The sequence below is a fragment of the Pezoporus flaviventris genome, unplaced genomic scaffold (genome assembly GCF_033815535.1).
Source record: "Pezoporus flaviventris isolate CSIRO_AGI_PZ_B2104156 unplaced genomic scaffold, CSIRO_AGI_Pfla_v1 ptg000001l, whole genome shotgun sequence".
NCBI classification, from domain to species: Eukaryota; Metazoa; Chordata; class Aves; order Psittaciformes; family Psittacidae; genus Pezoporus; species Pezoporus flaviventris.
In genome coordinates this window covers 44,670,161-44,689,822 of record NW_026892549.1, presented here as the reverse complement: position 1 = coordinate 44,689,822, position 19,662 = coordinate 44,670,161, and the positions used below count along the sequence as shown (strand labels likewise).

At 41.8% G+C, this 19,662-nt stretch overlaps 1 protein-coding gene across 2 annotated transcripts; it reads right to left on the bottom strand.

Annotated features, from left to right (window-relative positions):
* Positions 1-7,337: 7,337 nt before the first annotated feature.
* Positions 7,338-18,509, bottom strand: CD28 (CD28 molecule). 2 transcript variants are annotated; one of them, XM_061454861.1, is made up of 4 exons: positions 18,313-18,509; positions 12,140-12,493; positions 11,774-11,892; positions 7,338-8,878 (listed from the first exon to the last, which is right to left on the bottom strand). In XM_061454861.1, exons 1-4 carry the CDS (start codon positions 18,365-18,367, stop codon positions 8,738-8,740), a joined length of 669 nt encoding a protein of 222 aa, XP_061310845.1. In that variant the 5' UTR covers positions 18,368-18,509; the 3' UTR covers positions 7,338-8,737. The 2 variants fall into 2 exon arrangements, with proteins under 2 accessions (XP_061310845.1, XP_061310854.1); XM_061454870.1 differs by having other exon boundaries at positions 7,338-8,875.
* Positions 18,510-19,662: the final 1,153 nt, after the last annotated feature.

Genomic DNA, 19,662 nt, shown 5'->3' with positions numbered 1-19,662 from the left:
ACACCCGCAGCATCCTTTGCACTGTCTATTGGTTTCCTGTTCCCAGCACAAAAGCTGTTTGCCTTTAGCGAGTTAAATCTCTTGCTTCCCTGTATTTTCCCCCTGCCTCAGCTCCTTTAGTATTTTGCTGTGCTTTTGCAATTTATGCATCTGAGATCCTAACATGGAAAGATTACTGCCTGAACTCCTAACCTGTCTGAGAATGATACTTAACTACTAGTGCTCATGCCATTCAACAAAAGGCAGCACTGGATTGATCAGTACCTCAGATTTCACTGATCTTTGGCTCCAATATTTTTCTTGTTCTCTACTGAAAAGTGCTAAACATTAGTTTGTTGACCCAGATTGCAAGCCAGAAGACACTCCCACAGCAAGTTGCACAGATGTGCAACTTCCTCACACAACTGATACTAACATCAACCGGATTCCTCCCCTCAGTTAATGGTCACAAGAATTTGTTGGCATGAACAAGGAATTAATCATTATTGACCAAGCACTCATTATGGCAGCTATCAAGAACAAGTGAGTTTAATTTTTATAAAGAGGTCTGTTTAATGGGGAAGGTGAATATCATATTTTGTGTGTGAGTGTGAAGGATTAGTCAGGTCCTTGGTTTGCTTGGGCTGTAGCTGGGCACAAGAAGAGTGCAACATGCACTCTCAATTGATGACTAGAGCAGCTGTAGCAGAGTCACAGGGAATCCACTCTTTGATCTGCAGTCAAAAAGGGATGGTCATCAGGGTTCTCACTAGGCTTAGTGATTAAAGGAAGAGTCTTATGAATATGTCCCAAAGCCAGGGCTGGAGCAAATTACAACAAATTTGAAGGTGGAGAAAAGTCTTACTTTTAAATTCAGATATTCTGAATTTTTAATTTTTCATTTTTCTGATACTTCTTGTATCTCAGAGGCTGGTGAGTTGACGCAGACAAGTCAGCACACAGCAAAGTCAGACATCCTTAACCTAGAGATATCTTAGACCTGGTGAGCATAGTGTGCATGACGGGCAATCCAAGACGTATGTCCACTGGATTTTTATTTATTATATTTTTACATATGTACATAATGACAGGGAGAAAAGAGAAAAGCTTACATCTGCGTACAGTTGTTTTCATGTCCATACATAAAACATCCCTCAGTAGTTCCAATGTAGGAGATGCCTTTGCTTTATATCTTTCTTAAAATAGTGATTCCTATGTGATGTATGCAACAAGTGATGTTTAATGGTGTGCAGAGGCTAACTCTGTCACAGACACAAACATGCAAGCACAGAAGAACCACATCTTCTACACCTTCTACACAGACACTAGCACTCATGTCATAGCTGGTGACCTAAGACTTCCAGTTTTTGCTAGCATACCTCAACAGCAGCCTGAACAAAATGTTCTTCTGTAAAGTGGTTGCACAGCAGATAGCTTTTATTGCTGCAAATCTCCATAGCTCAGCAGATGGGAAGAGAGCAGAGGGAAAATCAAAATCCATGCCCTAGGAGCCAGGCTATCTTAGTGATTTACAAATGACCTCAGAGGTCTGCAGTCATTCTGGGCACTTGATATCGTTCAAGTCCCTCCGTCTTCCTCTCTCTTGCACTCTCTCTCAGCATAATAACGATAAATCCAGGAGACTAAATTCAGCACTGTAGATTAGTGATGGGAAGGAAACTGGATGTGCATAAACTAAACACGACCATTTGCCTCCACTGATCTGCAGATGTTGTTCCCTCAGAAATGCAGCTTCTTTTTTTGCAGGTGACACCCACACATCTCCTTCACTTACTGGCGATGATAGTAAAGGAGATAAACAACTGGAGCTCATGCAGTTACACTTAATCTTTGTATGTCATCGTCACCAAGCAAAGCCACAGCAATAGGAAAACAGAGCAGTTTTCTGCTGCTCATTTCTAACTGACGTTTCATCACCGAGTTGCTCATGTAGCCTATGGACTCTTTGAACTCCATTTTGCGCCTACTCTCTTTCACAGTGTGTGGGTACTGCTGTACAGTGCCGGGCTGCAGTACATGTATCTTCCACCCATACCCTGGTCCTCCTTTTGCCTCTCTGCCTCAGTGGTTTGAAATCAGATTGCACAGCTACAACAGAAACTCCTTAATAAAAGTTAAAAAATTTAAAAAGTGTAAAAAGAAAGGAATACTCTGATTTTAAAACCTTATGCTGCAGGCTAAATGTAGGATTTGTAAATAATCCTTTAGTTCAGAAAGAAGAAAAGGCATAAATAAGTCTATTTCATTGAATCTTTTTTGGTTTTGGGTAAGTGTATATGCATGGTTATTTTGACTTGAATCTCAGGAAACAACCACAGAACCTTCATCATTCCAAGGGCTGCTTTTATTGGAGGAAATTCACTGCAGCTGCTGTCCAAACTAATGCATTTCTTCAGCTGCTGGAGATGAGCCTGGAGTGGCTTAGCTCCACTTTTCCTGCAGTCAGCCATTCATCCATCCTGCCTCTCCACCCTGCTGCAGTTTCCTTGGCCATTTTCCTTTTAATATGATTTACAGCTTTTATCTCAAGAGATTCCTGGGACTCAGCAGTGCACCCAAGTCCACGCACAGGACCTAACTTTGCTTCCATCATCAGTGCAGCTAGTCCCTCCCTGATGCATAGCAGCCTATGGGTAAAAGGTACTTCTGGAGGCAAGGACTAGGGTGTTTTTAATACTGTTATTTGTAGCATATGGCCAGGGAGAGGCAGAAGTCTGCCTTGTGTCATGCACCCTACAGCTGGTTTGTTCATTTCCATTCCCTGAGGGACTGTTTCAGAGTTTCACTGAAGTGGTTTCAGAGTGGTTTCTCCTTTAACCCCTTTTGCTTCTCCCATCCTTAGTGCTGGATTGCTCCATCACAGGGCTGGACTTGACTAGTGTCAGCTTTTGTCTGCAGCACAGAGAGGTTGTTCCCTTGCTGTCCAATTCTGTATCTTCATAGTCTCATGCTTTTTGGTTACTGTCAAAATAAAGCATTGACATTACTTCAGTATTCTGCTAATGAGAGAAAAAACTACACGGGATAATGTTCCCAAAGGAGACTTCCTGCCCTGGACTTCAGCTTCTATACCTATGCCTCAGGAGCTAATGGGCTATGCAAACAGAAACCATTCCTTTCTCCAGCCAGTTTTGATTTGGCTGGGGAAGGCTGAGAAGCCCAGGAAGAAATGCAAGCAGCCTACTTCATCATTATCATGAGATTAAAAAACCCCAAACAAACAGCTCTCACCTCCACCACTGGTGTTTGAAGATTAAAGTAGCCTAAAGGCTGTCACAGGCAGCAAGCATAGGAGGAAAATTAGTTCATTCTGACTCACAACAGAGTGATCTAATTTAATGGGGCACTGACAGGACTGTTGGCCATTACTTTAGCTGTTATCTAAGTTAGCCTGATTGATGGTTGTGTCCTGCTACAGCCTTCCATATGAGAGGCTTGAAATGTCACTCGGACTCTGTACCTGCAGTGTTGACACCTAAGCACCTACCCTAACAATACCTGAAGCCTCTTACTGCAGCCCTTGCTGCAGCTTCCTGCAAGGGAGTGGACCAGCATCTCTGAGCAATGTATGCTCAGATTAGGAGACGAAGTCGCTGCAGGCAGGCAAAAAATGCAGTTGTAGTTAAAGAGCCACTCCGGTCACGCAAGGGGGCAGAAGAGAGGCTGGATGGGAAAGCTTCCTTCTGGCATTTCCTGCCTTTGATTTCTTGATTTTGCAACCTGATGTCTTTTCTTTTAAGGTACTTTAGTACGTAATTTCTTAAGCTTCTTTACTTTAGAGCAAAAGGATTTTGTAAAAAGGCCATTTGATCCTCCTACCAGACTGAAACCGCTATGTTAATTTCCACAGAACTGCACTGTTACAAATTGCTTGTTTGTGTCTTTGTTTTTGCTGGTTAGGGAGCAATTTTTCCTGACTAAAAAACTAGAGTTGTTCCAGACCGTGAAAACATTTCAATATGACCCAGAATACTTCTCTTGATGGAATAAAAAGCCAGTGAGGAAAAGGAATGATGTGGCCTCATAATGATGTAATGGCTAGGAAAACTGTGGCATTTGAAAATTCCCTGTCGTTTCAACTGTTAGATCAATGAGACACAGATATTTCCCAAAACTGAAGTGCTCCTGGTAGGTTTATGGGTCCTGAAAATAAAGTTGCATTTCTTTCTTTTTCTTTTTTCTTCTTTTTTAACAGAAAAAAAAAAAAGTATAAAGAGAAAAAACAAAGTGAGAACCAGTGCCTTGATCTTGGAGATCCAGTTTAAAAGCAAAACCAGAGAAACCCACCATAAATTTGAGACCATTCAACTTTTGTCTCTTTGCAAATGGGTTTGTATAAAATTGGCAGCCTCCTGATACTTTCTCAGCCAAATTGGCCACATCAGAATATCTGCATGCCCCTGAGGCTGGAATAGTAACATAGTGTAATGTGATGCTCTAACAAAAGCACCTAATTGTGAAGAACAATCCATTTGCATCAAGATAAGCAGCTAGTAATGTTTCATTCTCAGAGCCACTTACAGGCACTGACTTTAGCTACAAATTACTGCCTCGTGCTGTTTGCAGCCTTTCCTACTCTTTATTGGACCTTAAGAAAGCTGATGTTGTACTCATTACCCATACCTGTTTTCTGGTTAGTGTGAGTGACTAACGAAATTATGCCTTGGTCTGTGATTCATCTTGAATAAAGTATTTTCCAGTCACACAGCAAAAGCCTTGCCGAAAGCGGAAAGATTTGATCTTTAGCACTGAAGTCTTTGCTTGTGTGCTCCTAAGGTTCAAGCTTTTTGTACTGTGTTATTTATTAGTATCAAACATACCATCAGTAGCCAAAGTTGCTTCTGCTGTCAGGGCATGTCTGCAGGTATAATGAACATGGCAATAGCCAAAAGCCTGCTATGCATAGGAAATTAAACGTGCAGAAATTAAATGCACTGTGGGAAGCACGTGGTGTGTGGGATTCCCACGTGGTTGTTTTTCATGACTGAAAATCTGAAGATTATGGGACAAATCAAAGGGATGAAAGACCCCCAAATCCTTCAAACAGAAAATATGCACCTATCCAATCACCACATGGCTCCAATCTCCTATAGCAACTCCTTACCCCAAACTGAAGAGGAATGTGGCATACAAGACAGCCTTTGTGAAGTGAATAACTAGTCAGGGGTACAGTGGAAGGCTGCACAATGGTGTTAGAGGTTAACAAATGGATGGGTTCCTGAACTGCTGAGTCTGCCATAGAGGTGAAAGGAAAAGAGATGATATGCAAAGAAGGAAGATGTGATATTGCTTGACAGACATGCAGGGTCCATGTTTATAGCTGCAGAAGAAAGAAGAGGCATTTTCAAAAACTCTCATGCAGGAGAAGGATATTAGAATTTGGGGTATTCAAACTAGAAGGAATATCCAAGACTTTTGGCATTAGTAACCCTGATAGCCCCAGTGGTGAAGGCTCAAGATACTGCAAAGATAACTCCTCAGCATTTGTCTCCTAGGGGCTTGGTTTCTGGAAGCATGGAAGAGACAGGCTGTTGTTTCGTACTGTGTGGGATACATGCAGAACAGGAATCAGCATGCAGGGGGCTGGAGCAGCACAACCCTTGGTTGACCCCTTGCAACATATGTTGATTGCCATTCAGATATGATGACTGCATATCAGATGTTCGTTTGACACTGAGATCCAGAATTTGAGGGAAGGAGGATGAAAAATCAAATCACTGTTTGGCAAGACTATATTTGCATTTGAATTAAGACCTGTGTGGAAGGCAGAAAACCCTATTGATCTCTTGCTGTCCTCCATAAGGGCCAGTTTCCAAGTTCAGAGTTGCAACAGAGGGAGGTTTCTCTTTACATCATCCTGTAAACAGTATATAGTCCCCAAAGGCAGGGCCAGGGAGGGCCAGGGCTGTCCTGGCATGTTATGCATTGCCTAAAACCAGATGGAATAAATTAGGATTGCTCTGTTTGTCATATATGCTAATCCACATATGCAGAGCCAAACTCCAGGCTTAAATGGCTTGCTTCTCTGCAAACACTTTCATTTAGTCCCTTACAGTGGTGGATAAAAGGTATTTACTGGTATCTCACCGCCAACAGTCTGTAATCTCTGTCCCTACAGTTCTTTAATATAACAGCAATGTCCACTTTTACACAGTGCTGGGGCTTTTCCTGTCCTGATTCTTCACATTTGTTTCATTATATGTCTAGGATGTATCTCCCTTTCTTTTTGGTCAGTCAAATGAATTAATCTTATTCCAGATGTTCCAGGACTTACTTTCCAGTATCATGTCCTGGGAGCTATCAGAATGCTTTAGATATGGAAATTACAAAAGTGTTAGGGGAAGGAAAGCAAATTATACCAACATTTGCTTTAGAAAGTAATACTTTTCTCTGACTAGCCTCAGGCCCAATGCATTTATTCAGTTTTAATTTACTGTATCTATTTAATAATTTTAAAACAAGATTGCAAAAAGTACAATAATACTCTAGGGAATATAGATATAATGAAATAGAAACATCTGTATCTAAAAATATATACATGAAGTTTAAATAGAGAATATTTGCTCTGTTTTATGCTTTTGGTACACATTTGCCATCTCACCTTATATTTGCACTAGAAGATGTGATTTTTCACAGTGCATTGTAATCAGAGCAGTTGTTAACGTTGGGTTATACAATGACAACACTGGTAGATGGCATGGAGACTGATGAAACAGTGCCTTACCCTGTCAGAGGACTGCACAAAGCCTGCTGCTTTCTACCAGAAGTGGCTGGATGCCGCTGGAACATGGATCATCCACATCTCTCCTCCAAGTGAGGAGGAAGGTGGCAAGGCATTAGCATTCCCCCAGTCAGTGCAAGATCAGCCAAGATGGGACCATGCAGGGATTGCCATGGGTCCTGTCTGGCTCGTTCCCCTCTGCCCTCTGCACCTGCACCTTGCTGCCTCAGCTGTGGTACAAAGGCACAGTAAGGGGCTTTTCAGGAAGAGAGGGTAAAAAGTTTATGTGAAAAAAATGTCAGTCTTGGAGGGTTTGTGCATGTGGTGAGGGGCAAGGAGAAGAAACATAATCATAACCTTTTGGGTTTGCTGAACTGACCCAGAGGAGTGCTCTCAGGGCCTGCTGGGTCCAAGACCACAGTCCTATACCAAACACACAGCGCTGCCTCACGGCAGTGGGTGCTCAGGCAAGTCACTGCTGCATAGAAGTGGCGTAGCACCCTCCAATAACATGGTTTGTGGCGATACAAGCAGATTATTGCCACACTTCCACATCTCTTCTTTTGTAATGTCCCTCCAAAGAGGGAAAGAATCTGCTTAACCCAATTTGGAGGAATGTTGCACAATCCTAATTTTATTTCAAGATGGAAATCTGATTTATTTTTTATTTAATTATATATATATTAGTCACTGTAAAATAAACCTCAACTCCTCAGTGTGAAAATGGATGTTATGCCAAGACAATCCCAATTACAATTTAGGATGTCTTATTAATGTAAACATGCTTAATTGAAAGGATGAAGCAGATTTTGCTGAAAACTTTGTCATAATCCAGCATGGAGCATTCCTGAAGAACGTCTTTAGACAGAAAGGTAACCTCCAGTCAACAAAAAGTTCCTTGAAGAGCCTAGAGCAGTTCCTGCAGGTGGCTGAGCGCTTGCATTCCTGATTCACAATGGTGGGAATGAAGTACCCTCTCACAACCCAAAACCTTGGGTGCTTATAGGAAAAAAATTCAAGTGATCATTAGTTGCTCATGTCTGGACCCAGATTTTCAGAAGAGCTCCCGCCTGGTACGGCCTAGGTGCTGGAAGATGTGCACGCGTTTTCAGGAGGACTCGGCAGAATGCCTTCTGGATAGAAACAAAAACTAAAAAAGGAGGTAAAGCTCTCCTCCAAATCTGACCTCTGTGTTTTCTAATGCTTCCCATACAACTTTCTGTTCCCTCGCTGTAGGAGGCAAACAAAACAGAAATGGGGTTCTTCATGATGACGACAGATCTTTCTTCCTCTCCTGATTGTCTTTATTTTGTCTCTAGGTTGATTACTTTCTCACTCTGTGGATTTGCTTGGCCATGACTTCAAATGGCCTTATAGCAAAGTATCCAACCTAAGGGGTCACATATTGAAGGTTTAGTAGTTTTCTATCAGCTTGATTTGTCCTGGCAGCCCATTTGTGCCACAGCCTAATACCTTGGCTGACTTTTCAGTATTTCTTTCAAGCATGTGTTTTGAAGTTCAGACTGTGCCCTGGTCTTGTAGGGAAGAAAATACTTTTTTTTTTTTTGCATTTTGCCATATTTAACAAGGGTGTCTGAGGATTAGACATACAGGAAAGGAAACTAAGAGTTAAGTCTAACGCTGCAGTTATTGGGAAAGGTCAGATGTTCTGGGTCTCCTAATAGCTAGGCAAAACCACAAGTGTTAGGAGCAGACCAGCTCTGAGTTCTGATTCCATCTTTCTGTCTTACCCACTGACAACCCTCATCACAAGTTGTATCCCATTTTCAGCCATCATGGAAAACAGTCCTTTTAACTTCCCCCTTGGTTTTATGTTTGTTTGGTTTTCTTTTAGTATATTATATCAAAGTTTAGCCAATACTTGCTGTGATGTAGTTATCCATGATCAATAACAACAAACATGATGAGAAAATGAGAGGCTGTCCTTCCATGTCCAAGAGCAAGTGACTGCCTAGAAGCACCCAAGGCCACTAGTAGGTCAGCTGATGAGTATCATCACGGCTGCCAGGACCGATATGCAGTGTAGTCTCGTGTTGGTGCATAGGACGGGTAACCCTTGTTCTTCTGGTATGGTGGGTGCCGGGGAGTCATGTTCATGTAGTCACTCTGATGGTACAGGTTCTTTTTAGATTTCTGCTGTGGGAAAAGGGTGAAGAGAAGTGTGAAAACATTTCTGCAATTAGTCTGTCCCGCCTGGGGTGAGCACTTGAGAAGGGAAATGAAGAAGGGGAACAGGGGTCCTTTGAACAGAGGGGGGTTGAATATTAAGAAGACCTGAGAGAAGTTAGTAATGGATTTAATTAATTTTTCCTTCTTTGAATTAACAAATCGTCTCACCCAACTCTCATATTAACTACGGACAGTTCTGACCTTAGTTCCTGATTCAGGGAAGCAGACATACTTATTAGGCAGCCTCAGGTTTAAGGGCATTTACAGAAAGATTGGAACACACATTCTCATAAAATAATCTATGGAGTTTGCCCAACCTGAATGTACGTCTCCAGCTTATCTGCCAAGAGATTTACAGTTAGTTTTCCAAGGATACAAGCTGGTGCCTCTCACCACCAATTCTCAGCTGTGAAGTGACTCAGCAGAAGCAATGCAGCCTGAACAGTGAAGGCTGTCCTCCTTTATTAGGAGGAAAAAAGATATCAGCTTAACTCAAAAAGAAGAAGGAAAAATCAGCCTAGGATATGTGTATCATGGTTTGCCTACCATTTACAGAAGTATCATACAATGCCTTTATTGTTCTAAGCCTTCCTTTGAGGTGCAAAAGAATCAAAGCTGATGTTAATCTTCTATTTGTATCACTATCTGAGCCTCAAAAATCTCATTTCCACTGTTGAATTCCTGCTTTATAATGTCCCTGTGAGACAAGGGAGGCATCATCTGTCTCAGAAATGCAAGCAGCAGAAGACAGGTGAAATAATTTGCCTGTAATCGTAGAGGAAGTTTGTGGCTACAGCAGCAGTTGAGCCTCTGACTTCTGCAGGCTGTGCATATGGTTGGTGTTTCTGTGTAGCTGAAGGCTTTATTGATCAGGGGCTAGGTAAAGTGCTTCCTTGCTTTTTTGTCAATACTGATTATACCTTCTTTTGTAAATCTCCCTTATACTGACGTTTCCTTCTTAGGTACATAAATATTTGCATATGCTGCAATATGCTTGTGATGCTGCAGAATTGGAGGAGCTTTGTATTAGAAAATCTGGTGGCTGAGTTATGCTGTACATATAGAGTAGGGCAGTTACTAGGAAACATTTTAAGCTTTTTTATATTAATCATATATACATATATGCAAGGTGTTCACTGTAAGTTACATGCTGTTTAAGTCATGCAATGCAGGTGGTGTATATATATCAGTAGATACAAAAGCTTTACTTGCATGTGTTCAACTCCATAATATATGATTATTAATTCACCTAAAAGGCAATTTTGCTTGGGAGAAAGACATTTTGCTAGCATGAATGAATGCTGGACTGTCACAGGATCAAAGACTGATGCTTCTGGAGAGGAAAGCAGCCTTTTCCTCCAGGGAAGGCAGAACTGTTATGTAAATGGAGGAATCTTTAGCTGCTTTCAGGAACTCAGGTGAAACAGGCTTGCTGTGGCTGTCAAGTATCATATTTTAGGAGTTTTTTTTTCACAATGTCTTCTAGGCAGCTGTATTTATACTCAGCAACACGCTAAATATATCCATGCTCTGAGTACATATTATCAGGAGAATATCTCCAGCAGAGATAACAGCAGGTAAAACCTGATGTAGTGAATGGCACACATCACAGTGCAGCCTTGCCACTCTTGCTGGGGGCAGACATGTTAGTAGCAAAGTGTGTAGCCATTAGGTACCAAATGAATATAGCAGAGAAAATGGTTCAGATTGTAAATGATGGATTTGAATCCACAGTGTCTCATCAGGCACAGCCACTGTAGCACAGCATCATAATGCCATCAGCTGTTTGCTGTAATCCTCTCAACTCTCCTAGGAGTCAGCCTCCACAGTAGGGCACAAAGAAGGACCTGCCTCTGCATCTTCCTATGGCAATGCCCCATTTGATGTTTTCCATCAGAAATAATTATATATTGAACAAGCATATTTTTGTGAAATGCTTAACAGATCTCAATATTCAACCAGCAGTGAGAGTGGCTTTCTGTATACACACATTGAACCTCTCAGGGACTCTGGGCTCTTTTTACAGGCTACCTCCTAATGTACTGATAATTGCTATTTAATGACAAAGATACAGGACAAGGGCAGAATGCAAGGAACACAGCTGTCTATGATCATTGTTGAAGTCTTTTCCACATGGAGTAACTAGTGTAAATCAGCTCTGGGAGATCACAGTCCTAAGACTTGTCTAGGAAGATGTCCTCCTGCTGCCTCTCCATCACACCTCACTCTCTCTGTACTCCACCAGGCAGAACTGGATGTGGCCTTGGCCAGCCAACTCTCCAGAGAGATTAGAAAGCAAAAATAATGAGCCATAAGACTCTCAGCTTTTTTAGCATTAATGTACAGTGGCAGACAAGGGACTACTGAGATCACAGTGCTCCTATTTGCTTGCAGCCAAGCTGCTAGAAATATCACGTACTTGAGGGAATTGGTGGATAGGCACAAGGCATCGGTGCAGATGGCCTTCGGCTAACTGAGCATTCACTAAGATAGTTTTACTGTAGGTGCGCTCCTTCTCTCAGTCTAGGCTCAAAGGGGTTTTCCAGGAATGCTTGTAGTGCCGGATTTCCTTGACACAGACAATTGGCAGAGCTAGAGACTGTGTCACAGTATTTCTAGTGTGCTGGGCACTCGCAGCACTGCGGCAGTACTATTTGCTTTAGCCCTCTACTGCAGAGGCCTGACTGCCCACCTGAACAGCATCTGGTGTTTCACCTCTTTTGGGGTGTAGCGGGGATGAAGAAGCACTGTGATCCTGAGGTGAGGGGTATCAGTGAGTTTGTGGTAAGCACAGCAAGTATAGACTAAAAAATGAACTAGGACAAAGAGCACATAGAGCAAAGGAAAATAGTAGTTTCTTACCCAGTAGTTAACAAAAGCTGCGGTTATCAGCATACTGTAGAAAGCAAGAACTCCAGTCACTGCCACCATAGTCCACAAAGGAATTGCAGACTGAGGCTCTCGTATTTGCATGGGTGTCTCTTCAGGGAAAAGAACAAAGAAAACTTTAGGTACGTGAAAGCAACCCCCTCAATCTTTGCTTATTTACTCCTTGTTCCAATGAATTATTTGTATTAATCATCACCTTCTTCAGGACATCTGGAGCAGTGATGTAGTTTTACCACGCAACCCAACTTATTTTTTTTTAAAGGAAACTAACTGCATTAAGCCATCATGTAGAGAGTGTGTATAGGGAGGATACTGGCCTACAGAGAGTTCTCAGCTTACCTTTCACATGAATGACCGTGCCATTACTCTTCTCATTGTAGACATACGGGGGTGGATACATGGCCTCAATTTTGCAGAAGTAAATGTCAGTTTGGTTGACACTCATATTCCAGAGATTGAAGATGACTTTGTCTTTATCATGAATCCCCTCACAGTTGAATTCTTTATTTGAATTGCTGCTAATTTTGGTTGCGTTCCATAAAATAAAGCAAACTTCAACCGCTCTGTCTGTTCCTTTGTGCAGTGAAGCTCGAAACTCCTTCCCCGTTCCATTGTATGTGTAATTGCAGACTAGACTTGCGTTTTTGTGAGCTACAGTGAGCAAAGGACTCTGATCTACTAAAATCTTGTTTTCTGGAAGAGAGAGGAGAAAGTGAGAAAAACACTTATTTATAAAATACTGCATGAGATACAGAAACACTTCAGAGCCACACATCCTCCCATGCAACTCTTCTCCACAACTCATCTCCTTTGCTGACACTTCCTACCAGGGTACATAACCACCAAGCTGCAGAAGCAGTTTCTCACAGGAGCACTTATTGCTGCAATTCCCCTTTAAATAAATAACTACATAGTCACTAGGGGAAAGTGTGAAGCCAAGAGTGTTTTTCTTCAGAAACAGAACACTGGTACAGAAAGTGGCCCATGTGATAAATACTTAGCATCAGGGCTCAGAAGGCTACTCTGCAATGTGTGTGCATGTGTATACTTATAAGGCCACCTTAGTCTACCCTTTCCTTAGCAGGCATTTTCCCAGGAGACATTATGGAGTGAAAATGCTGTGAATTAAATGCTGAGTTTAGCAGTCAGATAAGAGAATATTATTTATACATTTGCTTTTTAATCATATGACAGACTTGAAGAGTTTGCAGGTGGATTTGCTGAACCATTTCAAAGGTTTGGACCTTGGACAATGAGCACTGAAAGCATGAACTGCTGTCATTTTAATGTAAAATAAGTCATTTCTCTAGCTAGCAGCTGTAGTAGATTCTTAATCTCTCAAAGGACTCAGGAGCTGACTAATTTGATGCTGCATTGGCACTTAGCATTTGAATGGCCTGCAGAAAAGCATCGCATGAAGGTATAATTCAATTTGAATTGACCAGACTAATACATAAACAGGAAATGTTTTCTGACATAGAGACCTCTGTGCTACTACCTGCCAAACAATGAAACACTGCAAGGACTATGCAGAAAGACAACTTCTTTCAAGAAAAATCGTCCTGTACAAAGAAGGCCCAGCTTTTGGTGACAAGGTGGTCACAAATGGTGACCTGTAAGTAAGAGGACAGGAGTTCTGGCTTTCAGGCTAGGAACTTGCCAGAACAAAAGACAGCCCTTTTGTGTGTGTATATGATTATGCAACTCTTCATGCAAGCTCGACTCACATGAGGTCTTAGTAGCCTTTTATAGATCCCTGAGAATTGCTGTGGTTGTGAGAATTACAATTCTATCTCTTGTCCTGAAAATCTGCTGCAAAAACTATATTCTTTCTAATTAATCCAGGTGATGAGACTTCAGAAAAGGCTAGTAAGGGAAATGAATGGGACAGAGGCCAGATCCAGAATGCCCAGAAAACAAGTATTTCACCATGTTTAACAATATTTAGGACCAGAAAGCTACATTTAGTGTGTTTATACCCACAGAAGAAGATGGAGTACCCTGGCCTTTTGCACAGGATACTCCTTTGGGATGAATGTGATCCAGGGAGTAAAGTAAACACAGAGCTGCATGAGATGGCCAAGACTAGTGATAGGGTGTGGGCAGTAAAAACAACCCACTGCTAGCAGGTTCTCTAGTTATCAGCCCAACCCATGAAACTGCTGAAGTTGCTCATTTTCTCACTGAAAGTCTTGTTTAACATCCTTTTCTGCTCATGAGATCAGGAAGCCATGAGACAGGGAATGCTCTACTGCCGCAGATTTATCAAAGAAAGACTGTGGTCTAATTTCCTTGTGTTTCTTTGTTCAACATAGTTAGTATGTGGGGCTGAGCAGGGCTCATTGCAGCTCTGAACTCCCATGCTTGCAGGGAACCCAAACACTATGAAACTTCTTATTTTGATGAAGGATGAGTATTTCCAGGCTTTCCAGCAGAAAAAAGCACAGATCATGGAGTCCCGGAACTGAGCAGTAACTGAGTAATAACAGACAAGGCAGGTTTCTACTTGAGCTGCTGCCTGTGGTGAATTTTCACTGAAACGAAGACATTTCAACAAAACATTTCAGTTTCATCGATTCAGCATTTTCCAACAAAAGCTCTCACATGGGCTTATAAGGCATGTGTAAAGAGGGGGAGGTTTGGATTCCACCCCTTTAGACAAGGTATTTCATCATATTTTTGTTGGCCAGAAAATTGATCTTTGGCCTAAGTGGCAATGTACTTGTCTGCAATAGAACTGTTCTACCTTTAGCACAGCAGAATTCTACACATCTCGCTCGAGACATTTATTCTGATTTGCACTGCAATAGTGCCCACCAGTACAACCCTGACTGAGACAGAAAAGGTCTCTTCTAAAGGTGTATGCAATCCCTGTGACAGAGTTTACAACCAGAACAGGCATCCTGGAACAGAGGCTTGCAGAAGCGTTATACTTCAGAAAAATGCTTGCCTGTTTTTTGCTGCAAATACTTATAGAAAACTAATGGATGTTTATTGCTGAGCCTGTTCAGATTTTCACTATGGCCAAAGGAAGGACAAAGAGCACTAAAATCTCATCCCTGAGGGACCACCTTCAAAAGTTATTTTAGACTCATCTGCAGACCTCAACAACTTCCCGCCACCTTTTGCTGTTGTCAGCTAATGTGGAATCCTGATGTTTAGTACCTAGCTTCATGCCTTGAGATTCACGATTTGGCTACAGTTTTGGGCTATTTATGTCCCTGTCATAATACTGTGCTAATTTGCAACCAGTCTCTTTTGGTACACCTACCTAAAATAGTAAGTTCTTTCAACTTATTTCCACCTCTTGGGGTTTTGGTCTGGTCTGTTTGCCTTGACGTGCAGGCTGTGTGTTGATAACCTGTCCCCATGCTGCTGATGTTGGGATGCAGCATGGCTCAGCACTGGGAAAAAGTGTGATTGTGAAGACTTTAAATGAAGACTTCTCCTACATGATTTAAGCTAAGCACTCAAATCTGTTTTCACAAAGTGGCTCTACTAGTTCAAGTCTAAATTGAGGAAGATCTTTTGGTTTTCATTTGTAGGAACTAATTAGTAGCACAGGAATCAGTTGGGCTGCAATGCCAGCAGGGGCAAGGCAGGCTTACCCCACACAGGAGTGTTAGACCGGCCTGCTTCCTCCTCCAGGCTTGGGTTTTTTGAATTGGAGAAAGTAAATCATGCCAAAATGTGTATTAGTTTCATGGATAAGACAAAGTAAGACCAGACATCCCTTACTTCACTTGTGATCTGAATAGGAATTGATTATATTCTTAGTTGTATCTGGACCATTCTGAGCAAAGATGGGCTGAGACTGCTTTTGCCTACGTACTTTTTCTTGTAAGTGTCACTTTGGGTTTATTAAAATGGAATGGTGAAACTCTAAAACATTTAGTATGTGTTTCCATTGGTGTATGCTTTCCCCTAAACAGGGCTATGATCGCCATTTCCAGAGCTGTGTTCAGTCATGCTGCATAGTAATAAATATCTGTATCTTGGCCTTACCCAGTAAAGATGATGGCACTTATGAAAAATCATTGTCAGTTTCAAAAAGCTGTGAAGTCTAAAACTGTAAAATCATTTAAGTCAGTGTACAGAGGCTACAAGTTTCCCAGGATCGTACGATTTGTATGCAATGGTATGTGAGATCTCAAAAGGTTTGCTAAGAATTTTTATACCTCATTTGCCATGCCGGACACGTGAGGAGGTTTTGCATCATGAAAAAAAAGTGCCATCCGTGGATAATATCCATAAAATTCTAACTCCTTAATCATGGACCCCTGATACAACCAAAACTTCATTGACTTTTTTTCTTCCTTTTTTATTTGCCAAGAAAGTGAAATAGAGTCGACAAAGTATGGAAAATAACTATTTTGAGGGTTTTTTTTCCAGAACTTTCCGTGAATCATCATCAGCTATTGGAAAAAATATTCTGCTAAAAATATTTTGTACTCTCCTTTCTTTCTTTTCCATGCCAATTGACTTCAAGGAGCTTTTTGCCAGAGCAAGGAATCTGTGAGAAGTTGGGATTTCTATAAGTAAAGTAAAAAAAATGGCCCAGATAAGTTGCTGGGGTGGTAGGTGAAAACCTGAAAGGAGGTTATTTAATCCACAAACAGAAAGTTGCACAGCTGTGCTATAAAAAAGGTATTCCAGTTCTGCTGCTGGTGGTCTGTTGAGCAATTACTTTAACTTCTCTTTCCCAGGCATGTGGGTCTTTCCCTGTTGCTTTGCTTTTTGGTCGCCCAGCTATGTGTATAATGTGCAGCTGGAGGGAGCTTCCCCTTGTAGCCGTTATAGACTTGTTTTCTGCTGATCTTTCTTACACAGGTGTGAGTACTGCAGGAAACATACTACTACACAAAGCCCAGTTGACACTTGTTGCAAACTGACAAGAAAAACCCAGTGTGAACACAGGGGGGTTCTTGTCAGTTTGTGATTTTGTTTTTTTTAAACAAGAATTGGTTGATGTCACCTTAGTCTTGGCTCACCTCACCTCATAGATCTTCTGCATGCTGGTAACCCTAGTGGGTTAGAGGTTGATTTTAACACCCAGAGACCATAAGCCAGAAGGTTATGCGGTCAGAAAAACAATGAGGTAATTCGTGATACACTGCAGTGGGAAGCCACTGACACTACTAATTGCACAAAATTCATGGGACAGGCAACTACATATACCTGCCTCTCTTACAGGCTCTAGCAAGGTAATTATTTAGCCAACAAAAAGTGAGAAAGGTCGAACTGTTTAACTCATTGCTGATACTTGTTCCTTCCTGGAATCAGTTTCTTTTCTGACAACCAGGGGCCCATTGTGGAAATAATTAGAATGTTGCAAACACAGAATTATAAACATGGGAAAAGAAGAAGAAACAAAAAGCCTATGAACTCTTAAAGAAATGTAGATCATGGTGTCATGCAAATTACAATGTCTTCACTGAGGAAAAGAATTATAGAACAGTAAGGGAGAAATAAGGAAAAACCAGATTCAATTGTATCTCTCATATCAGGAAAAGCAAACCTTTAAAGATGCTCTATATGTGAAAAGTTTTATGCTGGAAAACAGATTTTTGTTCCTATCTGTAACTTCCCTGTAAAATACAAGACACCGATATTTGGAGAGCACCCAATAATAACAGTTCGTAGGCCAGTGGTTTAAAAAATTGTCTGTCTCAAGATTATCCTAGCAAAAGCCATCATCTCTTGCCTTGTTTTGCATTTTGATGTACCCCTTGGAAAGCCTTGTTAACTCTGAACATACGAACACTGCATCGTCAAGACAATGGCAAGGCAAAATACCCTCAGCCACCACAACTGAAGATTCAGAAGATTCACTAAGACTCAGGATTTCAAAATCACAAATAGATATTTTATGTTGTTAAAGATCTTCTCAGAAAGAAGCAAGGTATCTCGTGAATAACAATAAATTTCTAAACAAAGCAATCCCCATCCTCCCATTTTTTGAGCTCAGTAAGCAACTCCGCTTTTGGTCCTTTTATTTTCTAGTTCTGCGAAGATGTGGGTGGGCTCAGCTCTGCAGCCCATCACACCAAGCTGGGCCATAGTGGGCCCTGGAGCTTTGCACATAAGACTTGGGGGTGGTGGAGAGGGTGACCCAAGAGAGGCACTGGCATCAGGTCTGCTCAACCTCCCTGCCCCTAAAGAGTAGGCACTTGTGAGCAAAATCTGTAAAGCTGGGGAAAGGTGAAATAAACGCTCCTCTATCTATGCATGCAATTCCCAAATGCATCTAAAGACAAATCAAATTAAAAGAAATCTTTTGGATCCTATCTTGCAAGGATACTTGTGGCAGGAAAAAAATCAGCTTCTTAGTAATATCAATTTGCTCCATATGCAGTCTTAGCAGCACACTCTCTCTGTTCCCTTTCATCCAAACACAGAATGATTTCTGCAAGTCAATTCAAAGCTATTCTAGTCCTTTTCTCCCCTGATCATCACAATGAGGAAAATCAGCAGATAGGCTTGAAATGGGGTGGGGTGGGGGGGGTTGTTACCTGTTACATCAGCAGTGGGGATGAAGCAGAGCACCACGACGATCCCCAAGAGCATGGTGCTAACGGTGGGCCTAATGCTTTGTCCCCACCCCCTCCAGGCACTGTCACGTCTCCCAGGGCCCCGTACCACCAGCCCTCCTTCCCTGTGGGGCCAGGCTGCACCCTCAGTTGCTCACAAAACTTCTCTCCTCCTCCCTCCGCAGCACATGATACACAGCCAAGTGAAACCACTGTAATGGCAACGCTTGAACAGGAAGTTAAATTGTTTGATGATTTTAGGATGTTGCCTCTACAAAGCTCAGTAACACCTGAAAGTCAGTGGAAGCCATCATTTCAAAACAGGGACTCTTGTCCCTGTATTGCAAGATCCGTGCTTGTGTTTGGGGCTCTGCAGGGTTGCTTCTATCAGTAAGAAATGGACTTCCCTAGAGGTGCAGTGCTGCTTTTTTACCGAGAATACATACAGATATATACTGTTCCCATCATCACGGTAGATGCAAACAGCAGTTTTTAAATTCCTGGTGGCCAAACCTGGTCCCTCAGGAAGCTGCGTGCTCAAGAAGCTCCATCTGTCCCCACTCCCAGGAGCAGAAACCTTCTTCTCTTGGCCTGCCATCTTGCTTCTGTCTGCCTTCCCAGAACCTGGGAACACTGACATATTTTGGCAGTAGATAATCTCAGTTTGTTCATTTTCATTTTTCTATATCTGCTGGCTGTCTAAATGCAGACCAAACAGTGCAAGAAATAATGATCTGGTATACCTACCCTTTTGAAAAAAATCCCAAGTCGTAAATGAGCTTAACTGTAATCCCATTGACATCTAAATAAAGGCAGCATAGAGCAGACACACTTCTCAATCAGTGCTTTCGTTAGAGGTCTTCTTATTTAAAGTTTTTCTCTTTGACTCACTTGGTAAATGCTCACTCCTCTTTGCCCTGCAAGCTCAATGTCACCTCTCCTCTTGAAACAGCAGGATTCTGAGAGCCAGTTAATGGCATTTATAACTGTGAGGAACTCTCGTTAGTAACTGTTGACTTTTGTCCACCAAAGTAGAAATATTGAGCTGCATTGATGTCTGTCATTATCTGTGATTTATCTGAGAGTGTTTAGGAGGAAGACTTTCAAGGAAACTGGGCTGTTGCAGAAAGGAATGAAGACCCATGAACTCTTTTTCTTTTTCCCTTAGTATCTGAGGTCTTTAGGCTATGTTTTGTCAGAAATTTCATATGCAATGAAGGGGCAGCTTAGCTGGTGTATCCATTTGAAACCTAGGAGTTTTGATAATATTCTTTTGTTTTCGAGTTGGTGTAAACTGCCAGAAATACTAAAAGTTTGTGAATTGCCTTGTAC